This window comes from Schistocerca americana, chromosome 2 (genome assembly GCF_021461395.2).
Source record: "Schistocerca americana isolate TAMUIC-IGC-003095 chromosome 2, iqSchAmer2.1, whole genome shotgun sequence".
NCBI classification, from domain to species: domain Eukaryota; kingdom Metazoa; phylum Arthropoda; class Insecta; order Orthoptera; family Acrididae; genus Schistocerca; species Schistocerca americana.
Genome location: NC_060120.1, coordinates 196,808,022 through 196,832,497, shown reverse-complemented (window position 1 = coordinate 196,832,497; position 24,476 = coordinate 196,808,022). Strand labels below are relative to the sequence as shown.

Below are 24,476 nucleotides of genomic sequence, written 5' to 3'. Positions count from 1 at the left end.
TTGATCATAATCAAATTTAATTGTTTTGGTGGGCATTTGAGATCATCCTGCAAGCTTTTCTTTTTCTTAAAATACAAAATAGCATATTTACATCTTCGGTTGAGAATCTACATAATGCCACAATTGGTCACTATTCTGGTTTAGGACAAAGAAATGTACACTGTTCTGATAAGTAATAACATCAACATTAGCATTGAGATATTTGAACAGGATTCAAAATAGTGTTCTTGTTTTGCCCAACTTAAAAAATTTACTGCTGGTAAAGCGCTGTATCCAATCAGGATTTAATAACAGACCAGACTGCCTTAGATTTATTCTTCTGTCTTTAAGTGAACTTATCTTTTGACATGTTTTTGACAGTTTTAACAATGGTATTAGATACAACTTTGTAACGTCTCACATAGCTAATAAAGTCACAATTTTTCTGATAGTTTAACTTGTTTTCTTGCACTATATTTTTTAAACTGGGGTAATCCAGTTTAGTTTATTTAGGCTTTTCGGTGCCTAATTCTTGGTAGGAATGTTCCAGTGCACACCTTTAGAAAATCTCTTAGAAATTTATCAGCGTTCTCAGTAACCGACACATTGTTTTCTATTGGCCATTTTACCACATCTGTCTTGTCATTGAACAAGTTCAAGTTATCTTTACAAAAGTTTCCTATCATAAACCTTATCTTATCTTTTGGTTTAGTTATTCCTGGCATCTGAATAAACAGTGCACAATGGTCAGAAATTCGTTTTCGCTGTTAAACATATGGTTTGTTAAGGTTCACTGAGGAAACAAAAGTCATGGGATAACACGCACATATAGAGAGGGATGTAGTACTGCATACATGAGATATAAAAGGCAGTGCATTGGTGGACCTGTCACTCGTACTCAGACGATTCGGTGAAAACGTTTCCAATGTGATTGTGGCCAGACAACGGGAATTAACAGACTTTGAATACAGAATGGTAATTGGAAATTCAATATTCCGAGGTCCACCGATTCTACAGGTGCCGAGGATATAAAATTTCAGTTATTACAGCCCGAGAGCAGCTGCGTTTGCATAGAGTTTTCAGTGCTAACAGACAAACAACACTGATTCAAATAACCACAAAAATCAATGTGGGATGTACAACGAATGTACCTGTTAGGACAGGGAGGTAAAATGTGATGTTAATAGGCTATGGTAGCAGGCAACTGACACGAGTGCCTTTGACATTCTGGACAATTCCAGCTAATGATTTGGCTAACCATACCGCCCCATATGATCCCACTGAACATTTATGGGGTAATGGAGAGGTCAGATCGTGCAAAAAATCCTACACCAGGAACACTTTCACAGTTATGCATGGCTTAGAGGCACCGTGGCCCCATATTTCTGAATGGAACTTCCAAACGTCTTGTGGCGTCCATTCTATGTCGAGCTTTTCCTCTACATTGGACAAAAGGAGGTGCAGCTTGGTATTAGGGGTATCCCATGATTTTTCTCACCTCAGTGTATTGTCTTTACAAGTAACTGAATGAGCATTTTCTTTCGTGAATTTTCAATAATTTAGTTTAAAACCAGAGCCCTGAATTAAGTCAATAAACTGGTTTCAGTTAAACTGATGACTTACCACAGTTATATTAAAATCAGCTGCTTTGATAAAATTTTTCTTTCTTTCTTTTCTAAGATTATCAAGAAGATACAGGAGTTTGGACAAGGAAGTTTTAGTTATTGTGTTTCCTGAGGTCTGCCTCCTAGTATGTTTATTCCTTATGAAATTTGTCATTAAGAATATATCGTAATTTTCACAAAGATTTAATGTCACTTACTTTGCTTCAGATATGTGTCCATTATTCACAAACACATATTTTCAATAACTTTTCAGCAGTCACAAGAAGTTTAACAACTAATAAAGTTCATTTTAAGAGGATCATAAATGATTTATTGATGGCCAATTTCTACTCCACTGAAGAATATTTTAGTAGAGACAGCTGACATGTATATCTTACTAATAACATCAAATACCGTAATGCATATATTATGTACAATCTGGCACCTGTGCAAAATTCAGTGCTGTAAAACTGTCATTGTAAATAAAGGTTTTAAGATGATTCACCTGTTTGATGATATATGACTATAGCAGCCTATGAATTACCATATTCATCTCAGTGTATTGAACATTTAAATGTTTTGGTACAAGTGTTATACCATGTAAATGATAATATGTTTTAATATTTTTTTGACATCCACGAAGGCTATTTCGCTCATGATCTGTGGAAGGTACATTAGTATATATGTTTTTATTTGTAAATCTTTATTGTGTATTCTTGTTTTCTGACAAGTTCTACATGCTGAAGGATCCGCTCACTATGGATAAATTGTAACAAATAGTACATACAATCTAAAACAGTGTTCAGACTCATGATCTTTTGTTAACCATTGAAGCATCATGTGAGATATACATACCACAGTCTAATATAAGGCCGGGTTCGCACACGCAACAATAGTGTCGCCACAGGTAGTGGAATACTGTAGTTGCACTGTAGTTCCATGGGTGAACTCCCAGCTTTTTGTGGCACAACTTAAGAGAAGCAACTTTTGTCAGGCCACGCAAAGTCCAGCTTACTTGTACTCACAGCGCCACTTCTTCCACCACTGCACCCTGTTGGCGGTATTTCGAAACACGCGTAGCAATTGCTGCGGTACTTCATTCGATTTCACTGTGTTTTCATTTTATTAGAGAAAAAAGTGAAAACATTGGTCGGCAGGTATACTTTCGCAGCTTCTGGAACTATAAGAACAGCAACCGATGTTAAGATTTTTCGATGAATGAGTAAATATATTTAGTATATATTTATCCCTGTGCGAAATCTGTTTTTGGAGCCATCATTCGGTTTCGTCTTCCTTCTGTTTAAGTTTTGTTATAGCTCTAAGGCTATAACCTGCTCTACAACATTCATAGCCGCTCATATGATTTCAGCTGACGCTATATTGAAAGCCGTGCAACTACTTACGTAGAATTTGTGGCGTCGTGTTTGAACGGTAGTTCACGATGCCACGGCTTAAAGTAATAAACAGCAGCAACAACAAGAAGAAACTCCAAATCTGCCTCGTTTTAGGTTTCCTAACTATCTTAGGAGGTGTAAATCGCTACATTACAGAACTTTTATTTACGGTTTTCTCGTAGCCTGCAGTTATTTACTGGAGAATGTTGTGTTCTTTAACAACAAAAAATTGCTGGTAAATAACAGAAGACCTGACCATTTGCAAGAAGGCGTCGTATATCTACTCAAAAACCATACTTTTTCTTCGCTACAGTCCCAGTCAAATCAGTTGATGCGAAACACAGGTAACGTGTACAGAATGCAATACCTACATTTTTTTTAACGTGGCGGACAAGCTGCCACAACTGTAGCTGAAGAAAAAAACCGCACAGACTTGATGATGAAAGAATAAAAGCAATGAAACTGTTTCCCAACTCAGAAGGAACCAGTTTCACAACTGTTGATGCATCTGAGCCACAGAGGGGAAGAATTTTCAACAATTCACTTTTGAAACAATAGTAATTACTTTTACAAAAGTATTTATGTATTAAAAACTCAAGTGCAAGACTGTGTGAGACATTAGGCTCCCTAAAAAGTTGTTGCGTATCAAGGAAAGTGCCTGTCATAAAAAGGACAGACAACAAAGGAAATATATCCTTGTCGTGTATGAAATATTTGTTTATATTCTCTTGTTTTTGGTGGAGTAAACTGCAATTTTATGCATATCCGAAAGTATTTCTTTATCATTTAGTTGTAGCTTATGTCACTAAATCAAAGAGATTCGCTGTTTTTACAAATATTTCACGATAATTCATGTCTCTTGATAATTTAATAATGCTTTTAACGCAAAAATTTAATAACTATTTCGCTTATTAACTAGGAGAATGATTGAAAACAAACTTTAGTTTTACGGCTGCTTTCTCGTGGCTTGGAGCAACTGTGTACATACTAGAGAAATTTATAGTTTCAGCTATACGTTGATTCGCTATCTATCTTTTGCACTTGGGAATCCAGCTCTAGTTATAGTGAAAATCTTTGCTCGGCAGGTATTGTAGTTGTCACTTCAGTTGTCAGTCGGCACGTATGTTATCTCTGGTTTGTCATTGTTATTGTCTGTGTTTAATGTTGTGATTGGAAAACACTGTGCTGTAAGGAAATGTCTCACCAACCGGTAAGATTAGATTAGATAATATCACACGTAGATATACATGCACAATTTGTTCCAATTGATCCATAATGAGATAGAAGATCCTCCAAGATGTAGAACATACTACTTGTAAATAATTATACTGTAACCGTAATTATATCTATAGTCTGTGCAAGAAGGTTGTTATAGTGTGTTTTTGTTCAGATAATGAGTTGTTGTAGAGTCAGTTGTTATTTCACTCAGTATGTTTATTCGTATTTCATTCCATGACACACAAATTTTCGCTCGTTTTTGCAGGAGAAAGACTCAACACGTTGTTTGACATGCAGTTGACAAACTGTTATAGAATGACACTCACGTCTGTAGCAGAACATATTCCGCAGTATGGCTTTCGAGACGGGGGTTTATGCCGTATTGCAATAGGAAAAGAAGTGCATTGCCTGAGTCATGTTAAGACTCTCGCGAATTCTGTTGTTGGTGTGTGGGGTACTAATCATAGTACCCCTTATAACACACTACTTTCTATCAAAGGTTAGTGTACTTTGTTTTAATTATGTTGACGGATAGATTGATTTTGTAATTCATGTTTATTTGTCAACCAGCGATCATGTAGATGATTTGGGTTTCCTAAGGTATATACACATAACAAATAAATTGATTTAAATATCAACAAAAGTGACAAATATACGTAATTAGTGCATACATGAAGACAGTAACCAATAGCTTTTATAACACAGTATAGTGTCTGTACTATGACACAGTCTTTTTCCACATTAGTCTTAATTGCTACCTCTGTTACATTTCTATTTAATTTACTGAATGTTGCAATGTACAATAACTTTTTGAAGAGATACTTTTTTTTTTCAAACTGTCTAGCTCAGATATAACTATAATGCCTTGAGGTATTTTGTAATAAAATTTTAATCACAAGTATCACATATGGGACATGCTATTTTGTATTTTAAGTCTCCAATTTTTTTTCCTTTCTAGATATTAGCACTCATTGGTTATTGTGTTGTTTTTGTGTGTAGACGGCTTGTGGCATAGCAATGTTCTGATAAACATTAATATTTGGAATATATTCACAGGGGACAGTTAAGATCTTTAGCTCTTTATAACCCGAAGAACCCTCTTTTGATATGCTGAAAATTTTTCCTATGTCCTTTCTGGTTGAGCACCAGATTATTATATCATATGCAGTAACTGAGTGAATGTATACATAATTCTAATTAGTTACTTTGAAGCAATTACTACTACATGTAGATGCAAGTATCCTTAGAGCATAGCAAGCATATGATGTGTGTTTTTTTTTTTAATTGTTCTTGTGATATGTACTTTCTGCATCAGTTGGTTGGCTATATCCACCCTTAAAAATTTTTGTAGATTCAAGTATCACTCAAGTGTTACAGAAATACCATGTGTGGGAAGACAATCTTTTTGCAAAACATTATTGAGAATTTTTAGAGAAACAACATTTACAATAGACTGCAGAACAATCCTACTGCCACCAACATATATGTCATGAAAGGACCAAAATCACAATTCAAGAGGAATTGGGGCTTGCACAGAGGCTTATAGGCTATTGTTTTTCCCTTTCTCCATCTGTGAGTCGAACATGAAAGGGGAAATACGGAAGCGTCCGATCCCGCTCGTCTGCTTTGACCCATGACGTCACAAATATGGCGGAAACAAAAACAAACACACACACTTTCCACAAGAAGCCTAATGACACTAATGGGACAAGAGTGGGAAATGGGGTGTTTTGGGTGGGGAGCAAACTAAATACAAACAAATTTAGACGCCTTGCGTAGCTACAACGTGTAAGTGACGACAGCCATGCATGAATACCCACCCACCTCCCCAGGGGTCGTAACCCCTGCAACCCATAGAAGATAAAGATGCTTCCTTAGCTGATTAGTGTTTTTTGTCTTTTAAAAAAAAAATCTCACGGGATAGAACGAACAGATCAGAAAGATAAATATAATTAACTAAAACAGAAATTGGAGGAAACACAATTAAAATAAGTAATAAGTGTTTTTAAATTAAAAAAAAAAACTCACGAGATAGAACGAAAAGATCAGAAAAGTAAATAAAATAAAACAGAACTGGAGACAGCCACGCTCAAACCAAACTCCGCGCCGTCATGACGTCACACACGATGACACCCTTACGTCACGGGTCAAAGCCGACGCATGGGATTGGACGCTTCTGTCGACCCATGAAAGGAATTACTAGCAGTAGCAGAATGTGCCCTCTGCTGTTCACTGTGTGGTAGTTTGTAGAGTATGTTTGTGGATGAAAAACAGAATTATGTCTCCCTGCATGACACATTCTGGGAAGTTATTAATATAGATCCAAAAATAGGATTGCACCCAATGTACCCCTGTGTGCTACACCTGATGGTGTGTGGCGGAGGGTACTTTGAGTACCTCTATTGGTTCTCCCTTCTATTCCAGTCTCATATTGTTAGTGGGAAGAAAGATTGTCATTATGCCTCTGTGTGGGCTCTAATCTCGCTGATTTTATTCTCATGGTCTCTTCACGAGATATACGTAGAAGGGAGCAATATACTGCTTGACTTCTCGGTGAAGGTATGTTCTCGAAACTTTAACAAAAGCCTGTACCGAGCTACTGAGTGTCTCTCCTGCAGAGTCTTCCACTGGAGTTTATCTAACATCTCCGTAATGCTTTTGCGATTACTAAATGATCCTGTAACGAAACGCACTGCTCTCCATTGGATCTTCTCTATCTCTTCTATCAACCCTATCTGGTACGGATCCCACACTGCTGAGCAGTATTCAAGCAGTGGGAAAACAAGCGTACTGTAACATACGTCCTTTGTTTTCGGATTGCATTTCCGTAGGATTCTTCCAATGAATCTCAGTCTGGCATCTGCTTTACCGATGATCAACTTTATATGATCATTCCATTTTAAATCACTCCTATTGCATACTCCCCAGATAATTTATGGAATTAACTGCTTCCAGTTGCTGACCTGCTATTTTGTAGCTAAATGATAAGGGATCTATCTTTCTGTGTATTCGCAGCACATTACACTTGTCTACATTGAGATTCAATTGCCATTCCCTGCACCATGTGTCAATTCGCTGCGGATCCTCCAGCATTTCAGTACAATTTTCCATTGTTACAACCTCTCGATACACCACAGCATCATCTGCAAAAAGCCTCAGTGAACTTCCGATGTCATCCACCAGGTCATTTATGTATATTGTGAATAGCAACGGTCCTGTGACACTCCCCTGCGGCACACATGAAATCACTCTTACTTCCGAAGACTTCTCTACATTGAGAATGACATGCTGCATTCTGTTATCTAGGAACTCCTCAATCCAATCACACAATTTGTCTGTTAATCCATATGCTCTTACTTTGTTCATTAAACGACTCTGGGGAACTGTATCGAATGTCTTGCGGAAGTCAAGAAACACGGCATCTACCTGTGAACCCGTGTCTGTGGCCCTCTGAGTCTTGTGGACGAATAGCGCGAGCTGGGTTTCACGCGAACGTCTTTTTCAAAACCCATGCTGATTCCTACAGAGTAGATTTCTAGTCTCCAGAAAAGTCATTATACTCGAACATAATACGTGTTCTAAAATTCTACAACTGATCGACATTATAGATATAGGTCTATAGTTCTGCACATCTGTTCGACGTCCCTTCTTGAAAACGGGGATGACCTGTGCCCTTTTCCAATCCTTTGGAACGCTATGCTCTTCTAGAGACCTACAGTACACCGCTGCAGGAGGGGGGGCAAGTTCCTTCGCGTACTCTGTGTAAAATCGAACTGGTATTGTAGTGTGTGGATTTTGGTAAATTGCTTTTTTTATGTCTTTGGTAGGTATAGATCTGACTGACAAGGTCAACAGTTTTCGGTTATCGGCGATGATGGGGGACAGTGTGTTGTATCTAATAAAATTTCTTTAACTATTCGGATTTTTTGATGAAGTCTTGAAGTGTTCAGTATGTCATGAACAAATGAGGCTTACTAAAGTCCCGGCATCTCGGACCAGGAGATGTCGTAAGGATAACAGGTCAAGGGAAGTGTTTGATTCCAATTTTGTGGTTTGTTGTATTTTTTGAGGTAGTGATGATTGTGGACGGACGTGGTTGTAGTTTTGGGTTTTATGATTTGGTATCGGTAGTTTCTGTTGACCAATATAGGTCAAGGGAAGTGTTCGTTTCCAGGGGATATTGTGTTTAGTGGAATTTGGGGAGTTTTGTGTTGTCGGTTTTTTTTTCGTCATTTTGTGTGGTTTGGTATGGTGGTGTGTGTCTAAATTTGTTTATATTTACTTTGTCCCCACCCAAAAACCCCAATTTCTGATGCTTGTTCCATTAGTTTCATTAGGTTTTTTGTGGAACGTGTGTGTGTTGGTTTTTCAATTTTTTTTTTCGTGTTTGTGATCATGTTTACATAATGACGTCATAGGCTCCATATTGGAGTCGTAGTGTATGGTCGTTTCCGCCATATTTGTGACATCATGGGTCAAAACAGATGGGTGGAATCGTATTTATTGGTGGAAATTAATTACCCAGAAGACAGACTTCTAGAATTCTTCTGGCAGCCAGTTTTTGGTAGAAAAGTGGTTCATTAGAATGCTTCATATCAATGACCTCTCGATGTGGTGACAAGTGAGTGTTTGATAGTTAGAGGACACTTTTGAGCTGAAAGCCCTAGGCATTTAGGTATCAAATGTATCATCAGTTTCATACTGTGCTGTCTTTATTCTGGAATGTACGTCTAAGAATGATTCTATAATGTAAAGTACATTAACAAGTGAATAATGTGGTAAAGAGTTGGAAAATGTATATGACACTTATGAAGTAAATCATGAAAGTCTAATAATATAATATTTCCTCTCTTTTTTTTCTTGTGCATTATATTACAGTATACTTAAATTTTTTGTGCATACTGATTGTATGTAACTGTTTGAAGAGAATAGCCTGGACAGAGGTGTGGTATTTGTTAAGTTGTATTAGATACTAAGTATGTAATTCTAAAATTCAATGTAAGAGTATTTTATTTGTGGCCATTTCGAGAGCCCTCAAGGAACAACCATGTTCCTTGACTCATACAATACCATTTCAGCATTATTGCCCAGTGAAAAAAATATGAGCTTATGATACATCAGAGCTGTTGTTGTTGTTGTGGTCTTCAGTCCTGAGACTGGTTTGATGCAGCTCTCCATGCTACTCTATCCTGTGCAAGCTTTTTCATCTCCCAGTACCTACTGCAACCTACATCCTTCTGAATCTGCTTAGTGTATTCATCTCTTGGTCTCCCTCTACGATTTTTACCCTCCACGCTGCCCTCCAATACTAAATTGGTGATCCCTTGATGCCTCAGAACATGTCCTACCAACCGATCCCTTCTTCTGGTCAAGTTGTGCCACAAACTTCTCTTCTCCCCAATCCTATTCAATACTTCCTCATTAGTTATGTGATCTACCCATCTAATCTTCAGCATTCTTCTGTAGCACCACATTTCGAAAGCTTCTATTCTCTTCTTGTCCAAACTATTTATCGTCCATGTTTCACTTCCATACATGGCTACACTCCATACGAGTACTTTCAGAAATGACTTCCTGACACTTAAATCAATACTGGATGTTAACAAATTTCTCTTCTTCAGAAACGCTTTCCTTGCCATTGCCAGCCTACATTTTATATCCTCTCTACTTCGACCATCATCAGTTATTTTGCTCCCCAAATAGCAAAACTCCTTTACTACTTTAAGTGCCTCATTTCCTAATCTAATTCTCTCAGCATCACCCGAATTAATTCGACTACATTCCATTATCCTCGTTTTGCTTTTGTTGATGTTCATCTTATATCCTCCTTTCAAGACACTGTCCATTCCGTTCAACTGCTCTTCCAAGTCCTTTGCTGTCTCTGACAGAATTACAATGTCATCGGCGAACCTCAAAGTTTTTATTTCTTTTCCATGGATTTTTATACCTACTCCGAATTTTTCTTTTGTTTCCTTCACCCGACTTAATTAGACTACATTCCATTATCCTTGTTTTGCTTTTGTTGATGTTCATCTTATATCCTCCTTTCAAGACACTGTCCATTCCATTCAACTGCTCTTCCAAGTCCTTTGCTGTCTCTGACAGAATTACAATGTCATCGGCGAACCTCAAAGTTTTTATTTCTTCTCCATGAATTTTAATACCTACTCCGAATTTTTCTTTTGTTTCCTTTACTGCTTGCTCAATATACAGATTGAACAACATCGGGGAGAGGCTACAACCCTGTCTTACTCCCTTCCCAACCACTGCTTCCCTTTCATGTCCCTCGACTCTTATAACTGCCATCTGGTTTCTGTACAAATTGTAAATAGCCTTTCGCTCCCTGTATTTTACCCATTGCCAGTCTACATTTTATATCCTCTCTACTTCAACCATCATCAGTTATTTTGCTCCCAAAATAGCAAAACTCCTTTACTGCTTTGTCTCATTTCCTAATCTAATTCCATCAGCATCACCCGAATTAATTCGACTACATTCCATTATCCTCGTTTTGCTTTTGTTGATGTTCATCTTATATCCTCCTTTCAAGACACTGTCCATTCCGTTCAACTGCTCTTCCAAGTCCTTTGCTGTCTCTGACAGAATTACAATGTCATCGGCGAACCTCAAAGTTTTTATTTCTTTTCCATGGATTTTTATACCTACTCCGAATTTTTCTTTTGTTTCCTTCACCCGACTTAATTAGACTACATTCCATTATCCTTGTTTTGCTTTTGTTGATGTTCATCTTATATCCTCCTTTCAAGACACTGTCCATTCCATTCAACTGCTCTTCCAAGTCCTTTGCTGTCTCTGACAGAATTACAATGTCATCGGCGAACCTCAAAGTTTTTATTTCTTCTCCATGAATTTTAATACCTACTCCGAATTTTTCTTTTGTTTCCTTTACTGCTTGCTCAATATACAGATTGAACAACATCGGGGAGAGGCTACAACCCTGTCTTACTCCCTTCCCAACCACTGCTTCCCTTTCATGTCCCTCGACTCTTATAACTGCCATCTGGTTTCTGTACAAATTGTAAATAGCCTTTCGCTCCCTGTATTTTACCCCTGCCACCTTTAGAATTTTAAAGAGAGTATTCCAGTCAACATTGTCAAAAGCTTTCTCTAAGTCTACAAATGCTAGAAATGTAGGTTTGCCTTTCCTTAATCTTTCTTCTAAGATAAGTCGTAAGGTCAGTATTGCCTCACGTGTTCCAGTGTTTCTACGGAATCCAAACTGATCTTCCCCGAGGTTGGCTTCTACTAGTTTTTCCATTCGTCTGTAAAGAATTCGTGTTAGTATTTTGCAGCTGTGACTTATTAAGCTGATAGTTCGGTAATTTTCACATCTGTCAACACCTACTTTCTTTGGGATTGGAATTATTATATTCTTCTTGAAGTCTGAGGGTATTTCGCCTGTTTCATACATCTTGCTCACCAGATGGTAGAGTTTTGTCAGGACTGGCTCTCCCACGGCCGTCAGTAGTTCCAATGGAATATTGTCTACTCCGGGGGCCTTGTTTCGACTCAGGTCTTTCAGTGCTCTGTCAAACTCTTCACGCAGTATCATATCTCCCATTTCATCTTCATCTACATCCTCTTCCATTTCCATAATATTGTCCTCAAGTACATCGCCCTTGTATAAACCCTCTATATACTCCTTCCACCTTTCTGCTTTCCCTTCTTTGCTTAGAACTGGGTTTCCATCTGAGCTCTTGATATTCATACAAGTCGTTCTCTTATCTCCAAAGGTCTCTTTAATTTTCCTATAGGCGGTATCTATCTTACCCCTAGTGAGATAGGCCTCTACATACTTACATTTGTCCTCTAGCCATCCCTGCTTAGCCATTTTGCACTTCCTGTCGATCTCATTTTTGAGACGTTTGTATTCCTTTTTACCTGTTTCACTTACTGCATTTTTATATTTTCTCCTTTCATCAAGTAAATTCAATATTTCTTCTGTTACCCAAGGATTTCTACTAGCCCTCGTCTTTTTACCTACTTGATCCTCTGCTGCCTTCACTACTTCATCCCTCAAAGCTACCCATTCTTCTTCTACTGTATTTATTTCCCCCATCCCTGTCAATTGCTCCCTTATGCTCTCCCTGAATCTCTGTACAACCTCTGGTTCTTTTAGTTTATCCAGGTCCCATCTCCTTAAATTCCCACCTTTTTGCAGTTTCTTCAGTTTTAATCTACAGGTCATAACCAATAGATTGTGGTCAGAGTCCACATCTGCCCCTGGAAATGTCTTACAATTTAAAACCTGGTTCCTAAATCTCTGTCTTACTATTATATAATCTATCTGATACCTTTTAGTATCTCCAGGGTTCTTCCATGTATACAACCTTCTTTCATTATTCTTAAACCAAGTGTTAGTTATGATTATGTTGTGCTCTGTGCAAAATTCGACCAGGCGGCTTCCTCTTTCATTTCTGTCCCCCAATCCATATTCACCTACTATGTTTCCTTCTCTCCCATTTCCTACACTCGAATTCCAGTCACCCATGACTATTAAATTTTCGTCTCCCTTCACAATCTGAATAATTTCTTTTATTTCATCATACATTTCTTCAATTTCTTCGTCATCTGCAGAGCTAGTTGGCATATAAACTTGTACTACTGTAGTAGGTGTGGGCTTCGTATCTATCTTGGCCACAATAATGCTGTTTGTAGTAGCTTACCCGCATGCCTATTTTCCTATTCATTATTAAACCTACTCCTGCATTACCCCTATTTGATTTTGTGTTTATAACCCTGTAGTCACCTGACCAGAAGTCTTGTTCCTCCTGCCACCGAACTTCACTAATTCCTACTATATCTAACTTCAACCTATCCATTTCCCTTTTTAAATTTTCCTACCTACCTGCCCGATTAAGGGATCTGACATTCCACACTCCGATCCGTAGAACGCCAGTTTTCTTTTTCCTGATAACGACATCCTCTTGAGTAGTCCCCGCCCGGAGATCCGAATGGGGGACTATTTTACCTCCGGAATATTTTACCCAAGAGGACGCCATCATCATGTAATCATACAGTAAAGCTGCTTTACTTTACAGCTTTACATCAGAGCAGCTTTGTGATTTTATTGACGACTTCCTAGCAAGTGGTATGCAACATGTTTTTCTTAATGGGACGAAATCATCAGGTGTGAAAGTAACTTTGAGTGTACACTAAGGGTGTCAAATGTTATTTATTGTTCATGGATAATCTAAGTAATCTAGTGATAATGTCATAAACCCCTTCAGGCTATTTTTCAGGTGATGCTATTTTATATAGGAAGTGGAATGTCCCACAGTTGTAGGGAAATGTGAGAAGACCTGTAGGAAATAATATTTGATATGAGGACTGGCAGTTGATGTCAGCATGAGTAAGTGTAGCATAAAGTGAATAATTAGACTGAAACAGCCATCACTGTTTGAATAAACAATTGATTCTAGCAACAGTGACAACCGTAAAATATGCATGTGCATAACAAGGGGACCATCGGACTCGTTAATGATGGACTTTGATCAGTCGTAGGTATGTTGTAGAAGGACCTGTCCTGAATATCTGGGTACTGGCTTTTCATGCGGCAGTTCTTGAGTTTCTTGGAAGATCGTTGTTTTAGTCTTGTGTGTATCTCGTATACCTGTAACATTAGTCACTTTTCCACTGAGCGACCCTGGCGCAGCCGTGAGGTCCATAGCTAACAATGCTGGCGACATGGGTTTGAATCCTCCTTTTTCAATTTTATCATATAGAATATTATTAAATAGTATGCCTCATTCAGAATTATTCAAAAATAGTCATTTTCATGGTATTAATTTTGTTAATAAATCAATCATTACAGCAAATTTTCTTCAATTATGTATTCTGTTTATTACAGAGTGATTACAGAATTGCCTTACTGATCATTGCATGCTAGAACAGAATTTCATACGATATTTGTCGTAGAAGCAACTGAAACACAAATTTGTAGAGTACCATGCACATTTAATGGAAGCTACTGCCTTGCAGGGACATGGATTTTTCAGAAGCGATACCGGCAAACACATTTCAATTAAATTCAAAATGATTAATTTCTCTTTGATCAACTTTTATGTGATCCATGTGTATTTGATCATTTCTGAGAAAGTTGGTGTACTAAACTGAGACAGAACTAAAGATTGTCTCGAAGCGATTTCTCTATTAGACTTAAGCAAGGTGGGAGCAGTTTGAATTATTTTCATGAGAATTTTAGCCTGCCTGTAAAAATAAACATCACAGAGTAGCAAAGGTGGAGTGGATTTGGTTGGGATAATATTTACAGTGCATGTGCATGGTTTTCTTTCATCTACTTAGACTTGATCATGGATCATCTGCAGAATCAATACTGTAATGAAATTTATCTTGTTTCACTTACAGAAGAATGACAGGTTTTTAAAACTCCCCATACAGAGCTTTCGTGAGCTTCCCTGATATCTATACATTACTATATTAGTGAAGCCCACAAACGGTATACAAGACAGAACTTTAAAATTGACAATAATGGCTCTTGTCAAGAAAGAATTACGAACACTGGTACACGATCCTGTTAATACACATTCACAGGAAAAACAAAATTTTAGGCAAAATCACATAAGGCCGATGTAGTAGCAAACATACATCGTGACAAAACCACCATTACATAAGAGGTAGTGAGCTTAAAGCACTGAAGGTGCATCATAGCTTCCTGAGGAAATAAACCACTAAGGTTACCAGCATTAATGTTATACCGTAAACAGTACAGGTTTAAAGCCTTCGAAAAATTGTCTACAAGCAAGGTTCAACTGGTCGTTCAGTATATTACCATCCTTGAGCTCAAGATGTTTGAAAATTTGTAATTCTTCCCACAGATCTAATCTACGCCCTTTGTCTTCTCTGTGTAGGAAACAGTGTCTTCTAAATGTTTTGGAGTATGACTTTCTATCAGGAGGTGTTCAGCAAAAGTAGAATTGTGTATGTTATTGTTGTGGTCTTCAGTCCTGAGATTGGTTTGATGCAGCTCTCTATGCTACTCCATCCTGTGCAAGCTTCTTCATCTCCCAGTACCTACTGCAATCTACATCCTTCTGAATCTGCTTAGTGTATTCATCTCTTGGTCTTCCTCTATAATTTTTATCCTCCACGCTGCCCTCCAATGCTAAATTTGTGATCCTCTGATGCCTCAGAACATGTCCTACCAACTGGTCCCTTCTTCTTGTCAAGTAGTGCCACAAACTCCTCTTCTCCCCAATTCTGTTCAATACCTCCTCATTAGTTATGTGATCTACCCATCTAATCTTCAGCATTCTTCTGTAGCACCACATTTTGGAAGCTTCTATTCTCTTCTTGTCCAAAATATTTATCGTCCATGTTTCACTTCCATACATGGCTACATTCCATACAAATACTTTCAGAAACGACTTCCTGACACTTAAATCTATACTCGCTGTTAACAAATTTCTCTTCTTCAGAAGCGTTTTCCTTGCCATTGCCAGTCTACATTTTATATCCTCTCTACTTCAACCATCATCAGTTATTTTGCTCCCAAAATAGCAAAACTCCTTTACTGCTTTGTCTCATTTCCTAATCTAATTCCATCAGCATCACCCGAATTAATTCGACTACATTCCATTATCCTCGTTTTGCTTTTGTTGATGTTCATCTTATATCCTCCTTTCAAGACACTGTCCATTCCGTTCAACTGCTCTTCCAAGTCCTTTGCTGTCTCTGACAGAATTACAATGTCATCGGCGAACCTCAAAGTTTTTATTTCTTTTCCATGGATTTTTATACCTACTCCGAATTTTTCTTTTGTTTCCTTCACTGCTTGCTCAATATACAGATTGAATAACATAAGGGAGAGGCTACAACCCTGTCTCACTCCCTTCCCAACCACTGCTTCCCTTTCATGCCCCTCGACACTTATAACTGCCATCTGCTTTCTGTACAAATTGTAAAAAGCCTTTCGTTCCATGTATTTTACCCCTGCCACTTTTAGAATTTGAAAGAGAGTATTCCAGTCGACATTGTCAAAAGCTTTCTCTAAGTCTACAAATGCTAGAAACGTAGGTTTGCCTTTCCTTAATCTAGCTTCTAAGATAAGTCGTAAGGTCAGTACTGCCTCACGTGTTCCGACATTTCTACGGAATTGTGTATATTCACTCCTTTTTTACCTAATAAGTGTTCTTTATATCTTGTCTTTACCAGCTCTGCCTGTTTGATCAATATAATATGAAGGACAGTTGTTACAGGTTAGTTTGTAAACCCTTGAATTGGAAAACCAGTCGCCTGCAATGAGACGTTACAGTTATACTTTTTCTTTAGAAGACGTTTTATCCTATATGATATATTGCCCAAGAAAGGAATAGAAATAAATTTTTTAGCTTCTTTGCTATCAGTGGGGAGGTTGTTGCTCAAAGTCGAACAGTTTTGGGAAGTTTTCTTACTGAACATGTAATCAATCATATTCTGATTGTACCCATTATTGACCGCAATTCTTAGTTCATAAAATTGAAGTGACCTTTAAAATCCATGAAAATTGTCATGTCAGCTTTCTTCCCTTCTTCTTCTTCTTCTTCTACTTCTTCTTCCTCATCTCTGTCTTCCTCATGTAGAAATATGGCCTTCACTGCCATCGAGAACATTACTTATGCCGCACTTCTTGAAAGATTTAACAGTAATGTCTTCTCTCACTCCAGATCATGTCTGGTTTCTCCACTGACACTTGATTGATTGTAGGTCACCTAAGCTCACTTTTGCATGAATTCATGTTAGGTTTTATTCCTTATCCATTTGTTCCATTCCTCTTTCATATACACTTTAAATGGTTTATTTATTGAGATGTCAAGAAGTTGCAATTGTGAAGTAAATCCTCCCAGAATAACAGCAAGCTCTGTATATCCCTGTCTCAGTTTCTCTTTCACAGAGTTTTTCAAATGACTACTAAACTGATCTAGCACAAGAAGAGAATTCTTCAATAAAGGACATTTCCTTCCCTCCCACACTATTAATCCATAATTTCGTGTCAGCCTTGCCCGTTCAACCCTCGTCATGTAGGCGAAGAACATGTGGCAGAATTTCAGAAGGTTTTGGCATTGTTTTGTGCTTGATAATAATCATTGGATTAAGTTTCATACACAGCATGAAGGACAACAATGTAGTGCAATTTTTCATGTCCACTTGTTTTCATGGTTACAATTCTTCTTTACTGGCCCACTAATTGCAAATGGTTTTTTCAGAGTCGAAATGCCACTCAGCTACTCTATTTCCATGTTCTTCTGCATATGCTATTACTTTCAGTTTATAGCCTGCATCATATGAGTACATTTTCCATTTTTTCCATTATGAAACTAGCTACTAGCAAAAATATTGTACTATTATCGATAACACACATTACTTTTAATTCAAGTTCACCAGCATTGTAGATTGGAATGACCTATCATAGGCTAGTCAGTGATGGCAGGACGGGGGAGAGACAATATGAGCAAGTTTGTGAATCTCTGCAATTCATGTCCGTTGCATCGGTGGACTGCTGCTGTCAGTTGGATCCAATATTGCCAGATAAAGATAGGTTTCTTGTGGCATGGAATATGTGGCATTTTTAAGAGTGGCAGGAATTTTAGATCAAATACTGGACATTATTATGTTAATTTCAAGTATAAGATGCATCTGAATTTTGGAATCAATGTTTTGAAGAAATAAGTGTGTTTTATAGTCTGTAAAATATGATAAGAAATTTGCTTATCAGCAGTCATTATTAACCCACACTTTTTGTGAACTCATCAGGAGAAGAAGGGGGGAAGGGTTGATAGTGTTATCAAAAGTATCCATTGTAACATTAAATCCAGTGTATAGACATAGACGTAGGTATCAACTATGATGACTGTTAAACTGACAAGAATACCATAGACATTTATCATATGCTCAAGATTTACTGCGTCAACTGTGATGACTGTTAAACTGACAAGAATACCATAGACATTTATCATATGCTCAAGATTTACTGAGTTCATAATTCCATGTTACATACCTTCATGAGGTCACCAGGGCAGACGTAATTTGATTGTTTCTGTGAATACTTTCATACACTGAAACAGGACCTCTACATGCCAAGTGGTCTGATTTCGAAACTTTCCTGCATGGCCATCTTGAATTTTGCTGAAATTTTATGTGTACGTTCCCACGTTTTCTCAGTGGACACTGGTAAATTTTTACTTTCGCCAATTTAATGCTTACAGAGTTACGGTCATTTGTTTGACACCATAGTGCAGCTATCAGCAGTGCACCTGTGAGTTATCAGCAACTTTGAGATGTGGTATCTCTGGAAATATTTCCTTGACAGAAACAAAACTTGCAGGTCTTTTTCCACACTTGCGAGTTAATTAATAAAAAGATTTCCTGACTGATTTTCGTATGGGTAATTTGAAGCAAAGTTGTCTGAAAAAATAGATCTTAAAAAAAAAAAAAACAGTGAAATTTAGCTTTTTATCTCTCCAGAAGTAATTGTGGGGTAAACATGAAACTCTCCACTGAGTAAACTTACCAATACAATGACTGAGAATATAAAATATCATTCTCCTACTGCTTTCCAATAATTTACAAACTGAAGACAAAGTTGGCGACTTTCCTGAAAACACTGAAACTGGCAATTTTTGGCCCACATTCACGAGAAAGTCATCTGTTTTAATTAAAAATCCACTTAAAAACTGTATTTGATTTTTCAGTGTGAGCATATAAGATCCTAAAAAGGAACTAAAAGATGAAGCAAAATTGCTCGAAAAAATACATGCGTGAACAAATTCGGCTTTCTATATCTCTGGAAGCAATTGTGGGATAAACGTGAAACTATGGATGTAATAACTTGTCAATACAAATCTTCGAATATAAAATTTCATTCACCTACTGCTTTCCAGTAGTTTACAAATTGAGACAATTTTTTGTAAAAAGAAAGAAAAATCACAAGAATGGTTATTTTTGGCCCACTTTTACAAAAAGTCTTCTGCAATTTTCATTAGAAGGATCACATTCCAAACCACCTAAAAACTATATTTGCTTTTGCATTGTGAGCAAATAAGGCCCTAAAAACTATGACTAGGTGGAGGTGCGTTGAAAATAGGCCATTTTCTGCTGGTACTCAAATCTGACATCTTTTATTATGTTCTACTCTCTATGAAAAGTTCTACTCAAAAGTTCTGATGGCTAACAAATGAGCTGGAGTCAGAAAAACTGCAAGTAAGTTGTCTTTCTTGATTTTTAGACATCTCTACAGCATTCAGCTCTACAAATTATTTTTATAAAAAGAATGAAATGTCTGAGGCATCCAATAAAATAGAACAGTTTTCATCTGTTTTGTGGCTCTAATAATCACATTTGTAAATTGTATTTCTTTGAGTTCTGTCTTACAGAAATTTCATCCTTAACAATCCTCTCAGTGACACAAGTTTCTGGCATTATATTTTAGCTCATGACATCCTGCAGCAAATTAATGACATCTGCAAAAAATTTAAGTAGCTTGAGGTAGACTTCAGCTTAGGTTCCTAAAAGAGACCCCTTCCAGTATTTTTCCATGACATGTTTAGGAACGTATCGGGCTTGGGAGCCTGTGTGAAGAAACCCATATCAAGCTTGAGAACCTGTCGTAAACAAAATCCATCCGGGGCTGCTGTTGCTCATCTATCGGGCGTAGCCCCTATGAAGATGATGCTACTGCCTTTCTCACTTTAAAAGGAACCATCATGGACTGTAGCAATGCAATTATAAAATTTTTCATCAGTACACTAATGCTCCACATAAACTGCAAAATGTACTTACACAAAATACACTGCCTTAAACTGGAATTAAACTAGCACATCAATAATGATATGTCACAATAAAGACACACACTAATAATTCTCTGTGACATAAAACCAGTCCAAAAAATATCAGGAAGAATGCTATGAACTTCACCAAAATTTACACCATATGACAGTGGTGTAAAACCTGAAGGCTATTTAGACAGTGTGTGCTGCAGCTGTTATGCAATAATTTTTCAACCATGATCACCATTACGTTGCTTGTGCACAATGAAGTTGTGAAGTTTATAACCATTTTGACTCTGTAGCTACAGCAGAAAAACAGACTGAAATATGTAACAATGAGACATTACAAAAGACACCCTATTTTTGAAATTTTTTAATGTTATTCAGACATTATCTCATTTCCTAGTCATCAAGACTTTTAATATTGTCACCTGAGAAAGTACTAAACAATTGTGAAATATAATAAAAGATGTAAGATTTAATTTAAGTACCAGTGGAATATAGGCCCATTTTCAGAGCACCTCCACCTTGGCATTATTTATTTTTTTAGGGCCTTATATGCTCACATTGCAAAACCAAATCTAATTTTAGATGTTTTAGAAGATGGTCTTCTCAATGACAATGGGTTAAAAGAGTCGGCAGATGACTTTTTTTTCTTTTTTTCTTTAAGAGGGCCAAAATAGCAATTTTTGGCATTTTTAGGTAAATGGTAATTTTTGCCCTCAATTTGTGAACAGGTGGAAAGCTGTAGAAGAATGAAATTTTATGGTCTAAGACCGTTTATTGGTAAGTTTATACTTGCAAAGTTTCAGGTTTATTGTGCAGTTACTTTCAAAGATATAAAAAGCTAAACTTCACATATTTTTCAAGTGTCAATTTTTTCGGCCAAGTTTGCTTCAAATTATCAATTCGAAAATCAACCAGGACATTTTTTTTTATTATTTTGCTCAAGAGAGCACAAAAAATTGGACAAGATTGCATAGTTTTATTTCTTCCAAGAAAATATTGCCGGGGATATTACGTCTCAGAGTTGCCAAAAACTCATAGGTGCACTGTTGATAGCTGTACTGTGGGGTCAAATATGTGACTGTTTTTCTGGAAGTATTGAATTGGTGATCATGTATCTTTATGAACGTTTATTGGGAGCATGTGTGAATGTTCAAACAAAATTTCATTAAAATCTATTATTGTCTTGTGGAAACCTCTAGACCACATGGCATGGAATGACCCAACAAGCAGTTTTTTTATAGATAAAAAATGTAGAAGCATGTGCTTGTGAGTTGTTACTGCAGAATATATTCTCTTGTAATTGGTAGTCTACAGATTTGGGAGGCAATGGGCTTTAGTTTGTCATCCCAATGTATATTTCCTATAGCTTCCCTGAATTACTTGAGGCACATTCTAGACTCTTTCCTTTAAAAAGTATGGGACCAGTATCCTTCCCTACCCTTGTGTGGTAAGAACTTGTTCCCTGTCTCTAGTTACCTCATCCTCTAAAAGAAGTTAAAACAAAATCATCTGACCTTATTTCAGCAGGAAAGGATGAGCACATATGAAGGTCTCTCTTCACTATCAATATAGTCAGGAAAAGTAGATTTCATTCCACACGATACCAGAACAAGGGGAAATACATAAGTGTAACCAAGTAGGTATAGCATTAATGGATACCTCTGAAGAAGAAACTGGTGCACAGTGATTGTTCTGTGCATACTAGTCTCGCACTGCTGAGACAGTAATTTGTTTCAGTGGCTGATCAGCTGATTCAAAATAAGATAGAACACACTGCAGCCAGTTAGAGAAGACCTTGATCTGTGCACTTAATCTTTTTGTAGCTGTGATATGACAACCTAACAATGGTCTTCTCTAAAATCACAAAGTAAGTCAAAGGCATCTATTCATTTACTCTTAGACCAGTCTGATATGGCAGTGGAAGACAAGAGAAGGAAAGCTGAAGTTGTAAATTTTGCATCTAAGAAACAGTTCATGTTAGATGATCCTCCAGATGTACCATTGCCCTTCAAATTCGTTTATGGAGAACATAGAAAGAGGCACCCCTGGCATTGGAAGACAGCTGATAAACAGTTGGAAAAAGTAAGTCACCTTGTCCATATGGGGTCCTGATTTGGTTGTACAGAATATTCTAGCATGACCACTTACTTAGTTTGCACATATCATGGGTCCATCACCTAATGGAAAATCTCAAGTGACTGAAAAACAGTGCAGATAAAGGTGAAAGGTAAAGGTAAAAGAAAGGACCCAAAAAAAAATGCAGAACATTGTCCTTAATGTCAGTTTGCTACAGTGTTCTGGAGCATACTCTTAAGTTTGAATATAATGAATCTCCTTAGACCACATCTGTTGTGGAAAACTCAACATGCCAATTTCTCATATGATGATGTGGGAGCCATGGATAAAGGGGGCTAGGCAGATTCAATATTCCTAGATTTGCGGTAAGCTTTTCACACTGCGCCACACTGCAGACCATTAATGAAGATCAATATATACAGTGTATGTTCTCAAGTATGTGTGTATCCTAGATGGAGACAAAAATATAGCTGGGAATGCCCCAGGGAAGTGTGATAGGACAGTCTTGTTCTCCATATACATAAACAGTCTGATGGAGAGGGTGAGTCAGCAGCTATATGCAACTGTTTCCTTGTGATGCTTTATTGTGTGGGAAACGGTCATCTTTGAGTGCTGTAGGATGATTCAGGATGACTTTGATAGAAACTTGGAAAAATATAAGTTATTCCAGGTGAGTCAGAAAAAACAATGCAGTAATGTTCAAATACAGTATGCTGCTTGACACAGTCATGTCAATTATCATAAAGAATCTACCTCGATTGCAAATGGAAACCGGTTATTGACCTAGGTTTCGGCACGGATTACCACACCTTCTCTGGAACACACTAAAACTACAAACTGCCTAAAGAGGCATGGTCCAACATTAATACAGAATGCCCAAAAGGGCAAAAGACTCGCATAAAATGTAAAATAAACGGTATGTGTGTACCATGTCAATAGCTTTACTTAGCTCAAACGTCAGAAGCATGCTTCCTCACCCCAGCCAACGTTTGGTGGGTCGCGGGCTCTCAGGTAAACTGAGGTGGCACCAGCAGCTAGGCTGTGAGAATGTCAGAAAGGAACGCACATGCGCAAATTGAGAAATCATCTTCTTCCATGTGATTGGCATAAAATGTGTAATGAAAGTGATTCGATGACCAGGTCAAGGGCGCAGGAAGTTAATGTGTGTGTGTTTACAATGTCCTAGCTCACGGACAATTTTATATAACTATAAAATGTGGATAAGCTGAAACTATATATGAGGGATAGCAAATACCACGGATGGTCAAAACACGTGCATGCAGGACAGACAAAATACCATCAGCAGGAAGAAGGCTAAAAATATGGGGGATGAATAACCCATTTTTCAATTACTTGCGGTCGGTGATAGTATTTGATGAATATGCTTGGATAAGCATGTAAAGTTACTATATTAAATTCTAAGTGCTATTCACCAGAAAAGGGTCAAATTAGTATGACAGGCTTAATGTAATTGCGTGAAAGGATGTACAACGTCACCTTCATCGCCCTTATCTAATGACCGACAGAGGTCATTTTGAATAGTGCTATAAGCAGGGATGACTAGAGGACAAATGTAAGGATGTAGAGGCTTACCTCACTAGGGGTAAGATAGATACTGCCTACAGGAAAATTAAAGAGACCTTTGGAGAAAGGAGAACCACTTGCATGAATATCAAGAGCTTTGATGGAAACCCAGTTCTAAGCAAAGAAGGGAAAGCAGAAAGGTGGAAGAAGTATGTAGAGGGTCTATACAAGGGCGATGTACTTGAAGACAGTATTATGGAAATGGAAGAGGATGTAGATGAAGATGAAATGGGAGATATGATACTGCGTGAAGAGTTTGACAGAGCACTGAAAGAGCTGAGTCGAAACAAGACCCCGGGAGTAGACAACATTCCATTAGAACTACTGATGGCCTTGGGAGAGCCAGTCATGTCAAAACTCTACCATCTGGTGAGCAAGCTGTATGAGACAAGCGAAATACCCTCAGACTTCAAGAAGAATATAATAATTCCAATCCCAAAGAAAGCAGGTGTTGACAGATGTGAAAATTACCGAACTATCAGTTTAATACGTCACAACTGCAAAATACTAACGCGAATTCTTTACAGACGAATGGAAAAACTAGTAGAAGCCGAACTTGGTGAAGATCAGTTTAGATTCCAAAGAAATATTGGAACACGTGAGGCTATACTGACCCTATGACTTATCTTAGAAGCTAGATTAAGGAAAGGCAAACCTACGTTTCTAGCATTTGTAGACTTAGAGAAAGCTTTTGACAATGTTGACTGAAATACTCTCTTTCAAATTCTGAAGGTGGCAGGGGTAAAATACAGGGAGCGAATGGCTATTTACAATTTGTACAGAAACCAGATGGCAGTTATAAGAGTCAAGGGACACGAAAGGGAAGC

General features: G+C 37.6%; 1 protein-coding gene across 1 annotated transcript in view; it reads left to right on the top strand.

Annotated features, from left to right (window-relative positions):
- The first annotated feature begins 4,064 nt into the window (after positions 1-4,064).
- LOC124595361 (exostosin-3) overlaps positions 4,065-24,476 on the top strand; it is a 150,950-nt gene continuing 130,538 nt past the window's right edge. Inside the window, exons 1-2 of the mRNA XM_047134079.1 lie at positions 4,065-4,187; positions 4,461-4,694. Of these exons, the coding sequence (XP_046990035.1) occupies positions 4,611-4,694 (84 nt within the window). The 5' untranslated portion in view covers positions 4,065-4,187; positions 4,461-4,610. The remainder of the gene's footprint in view (positions 4,188-4,460; positions 4,695-24,476) is intronic.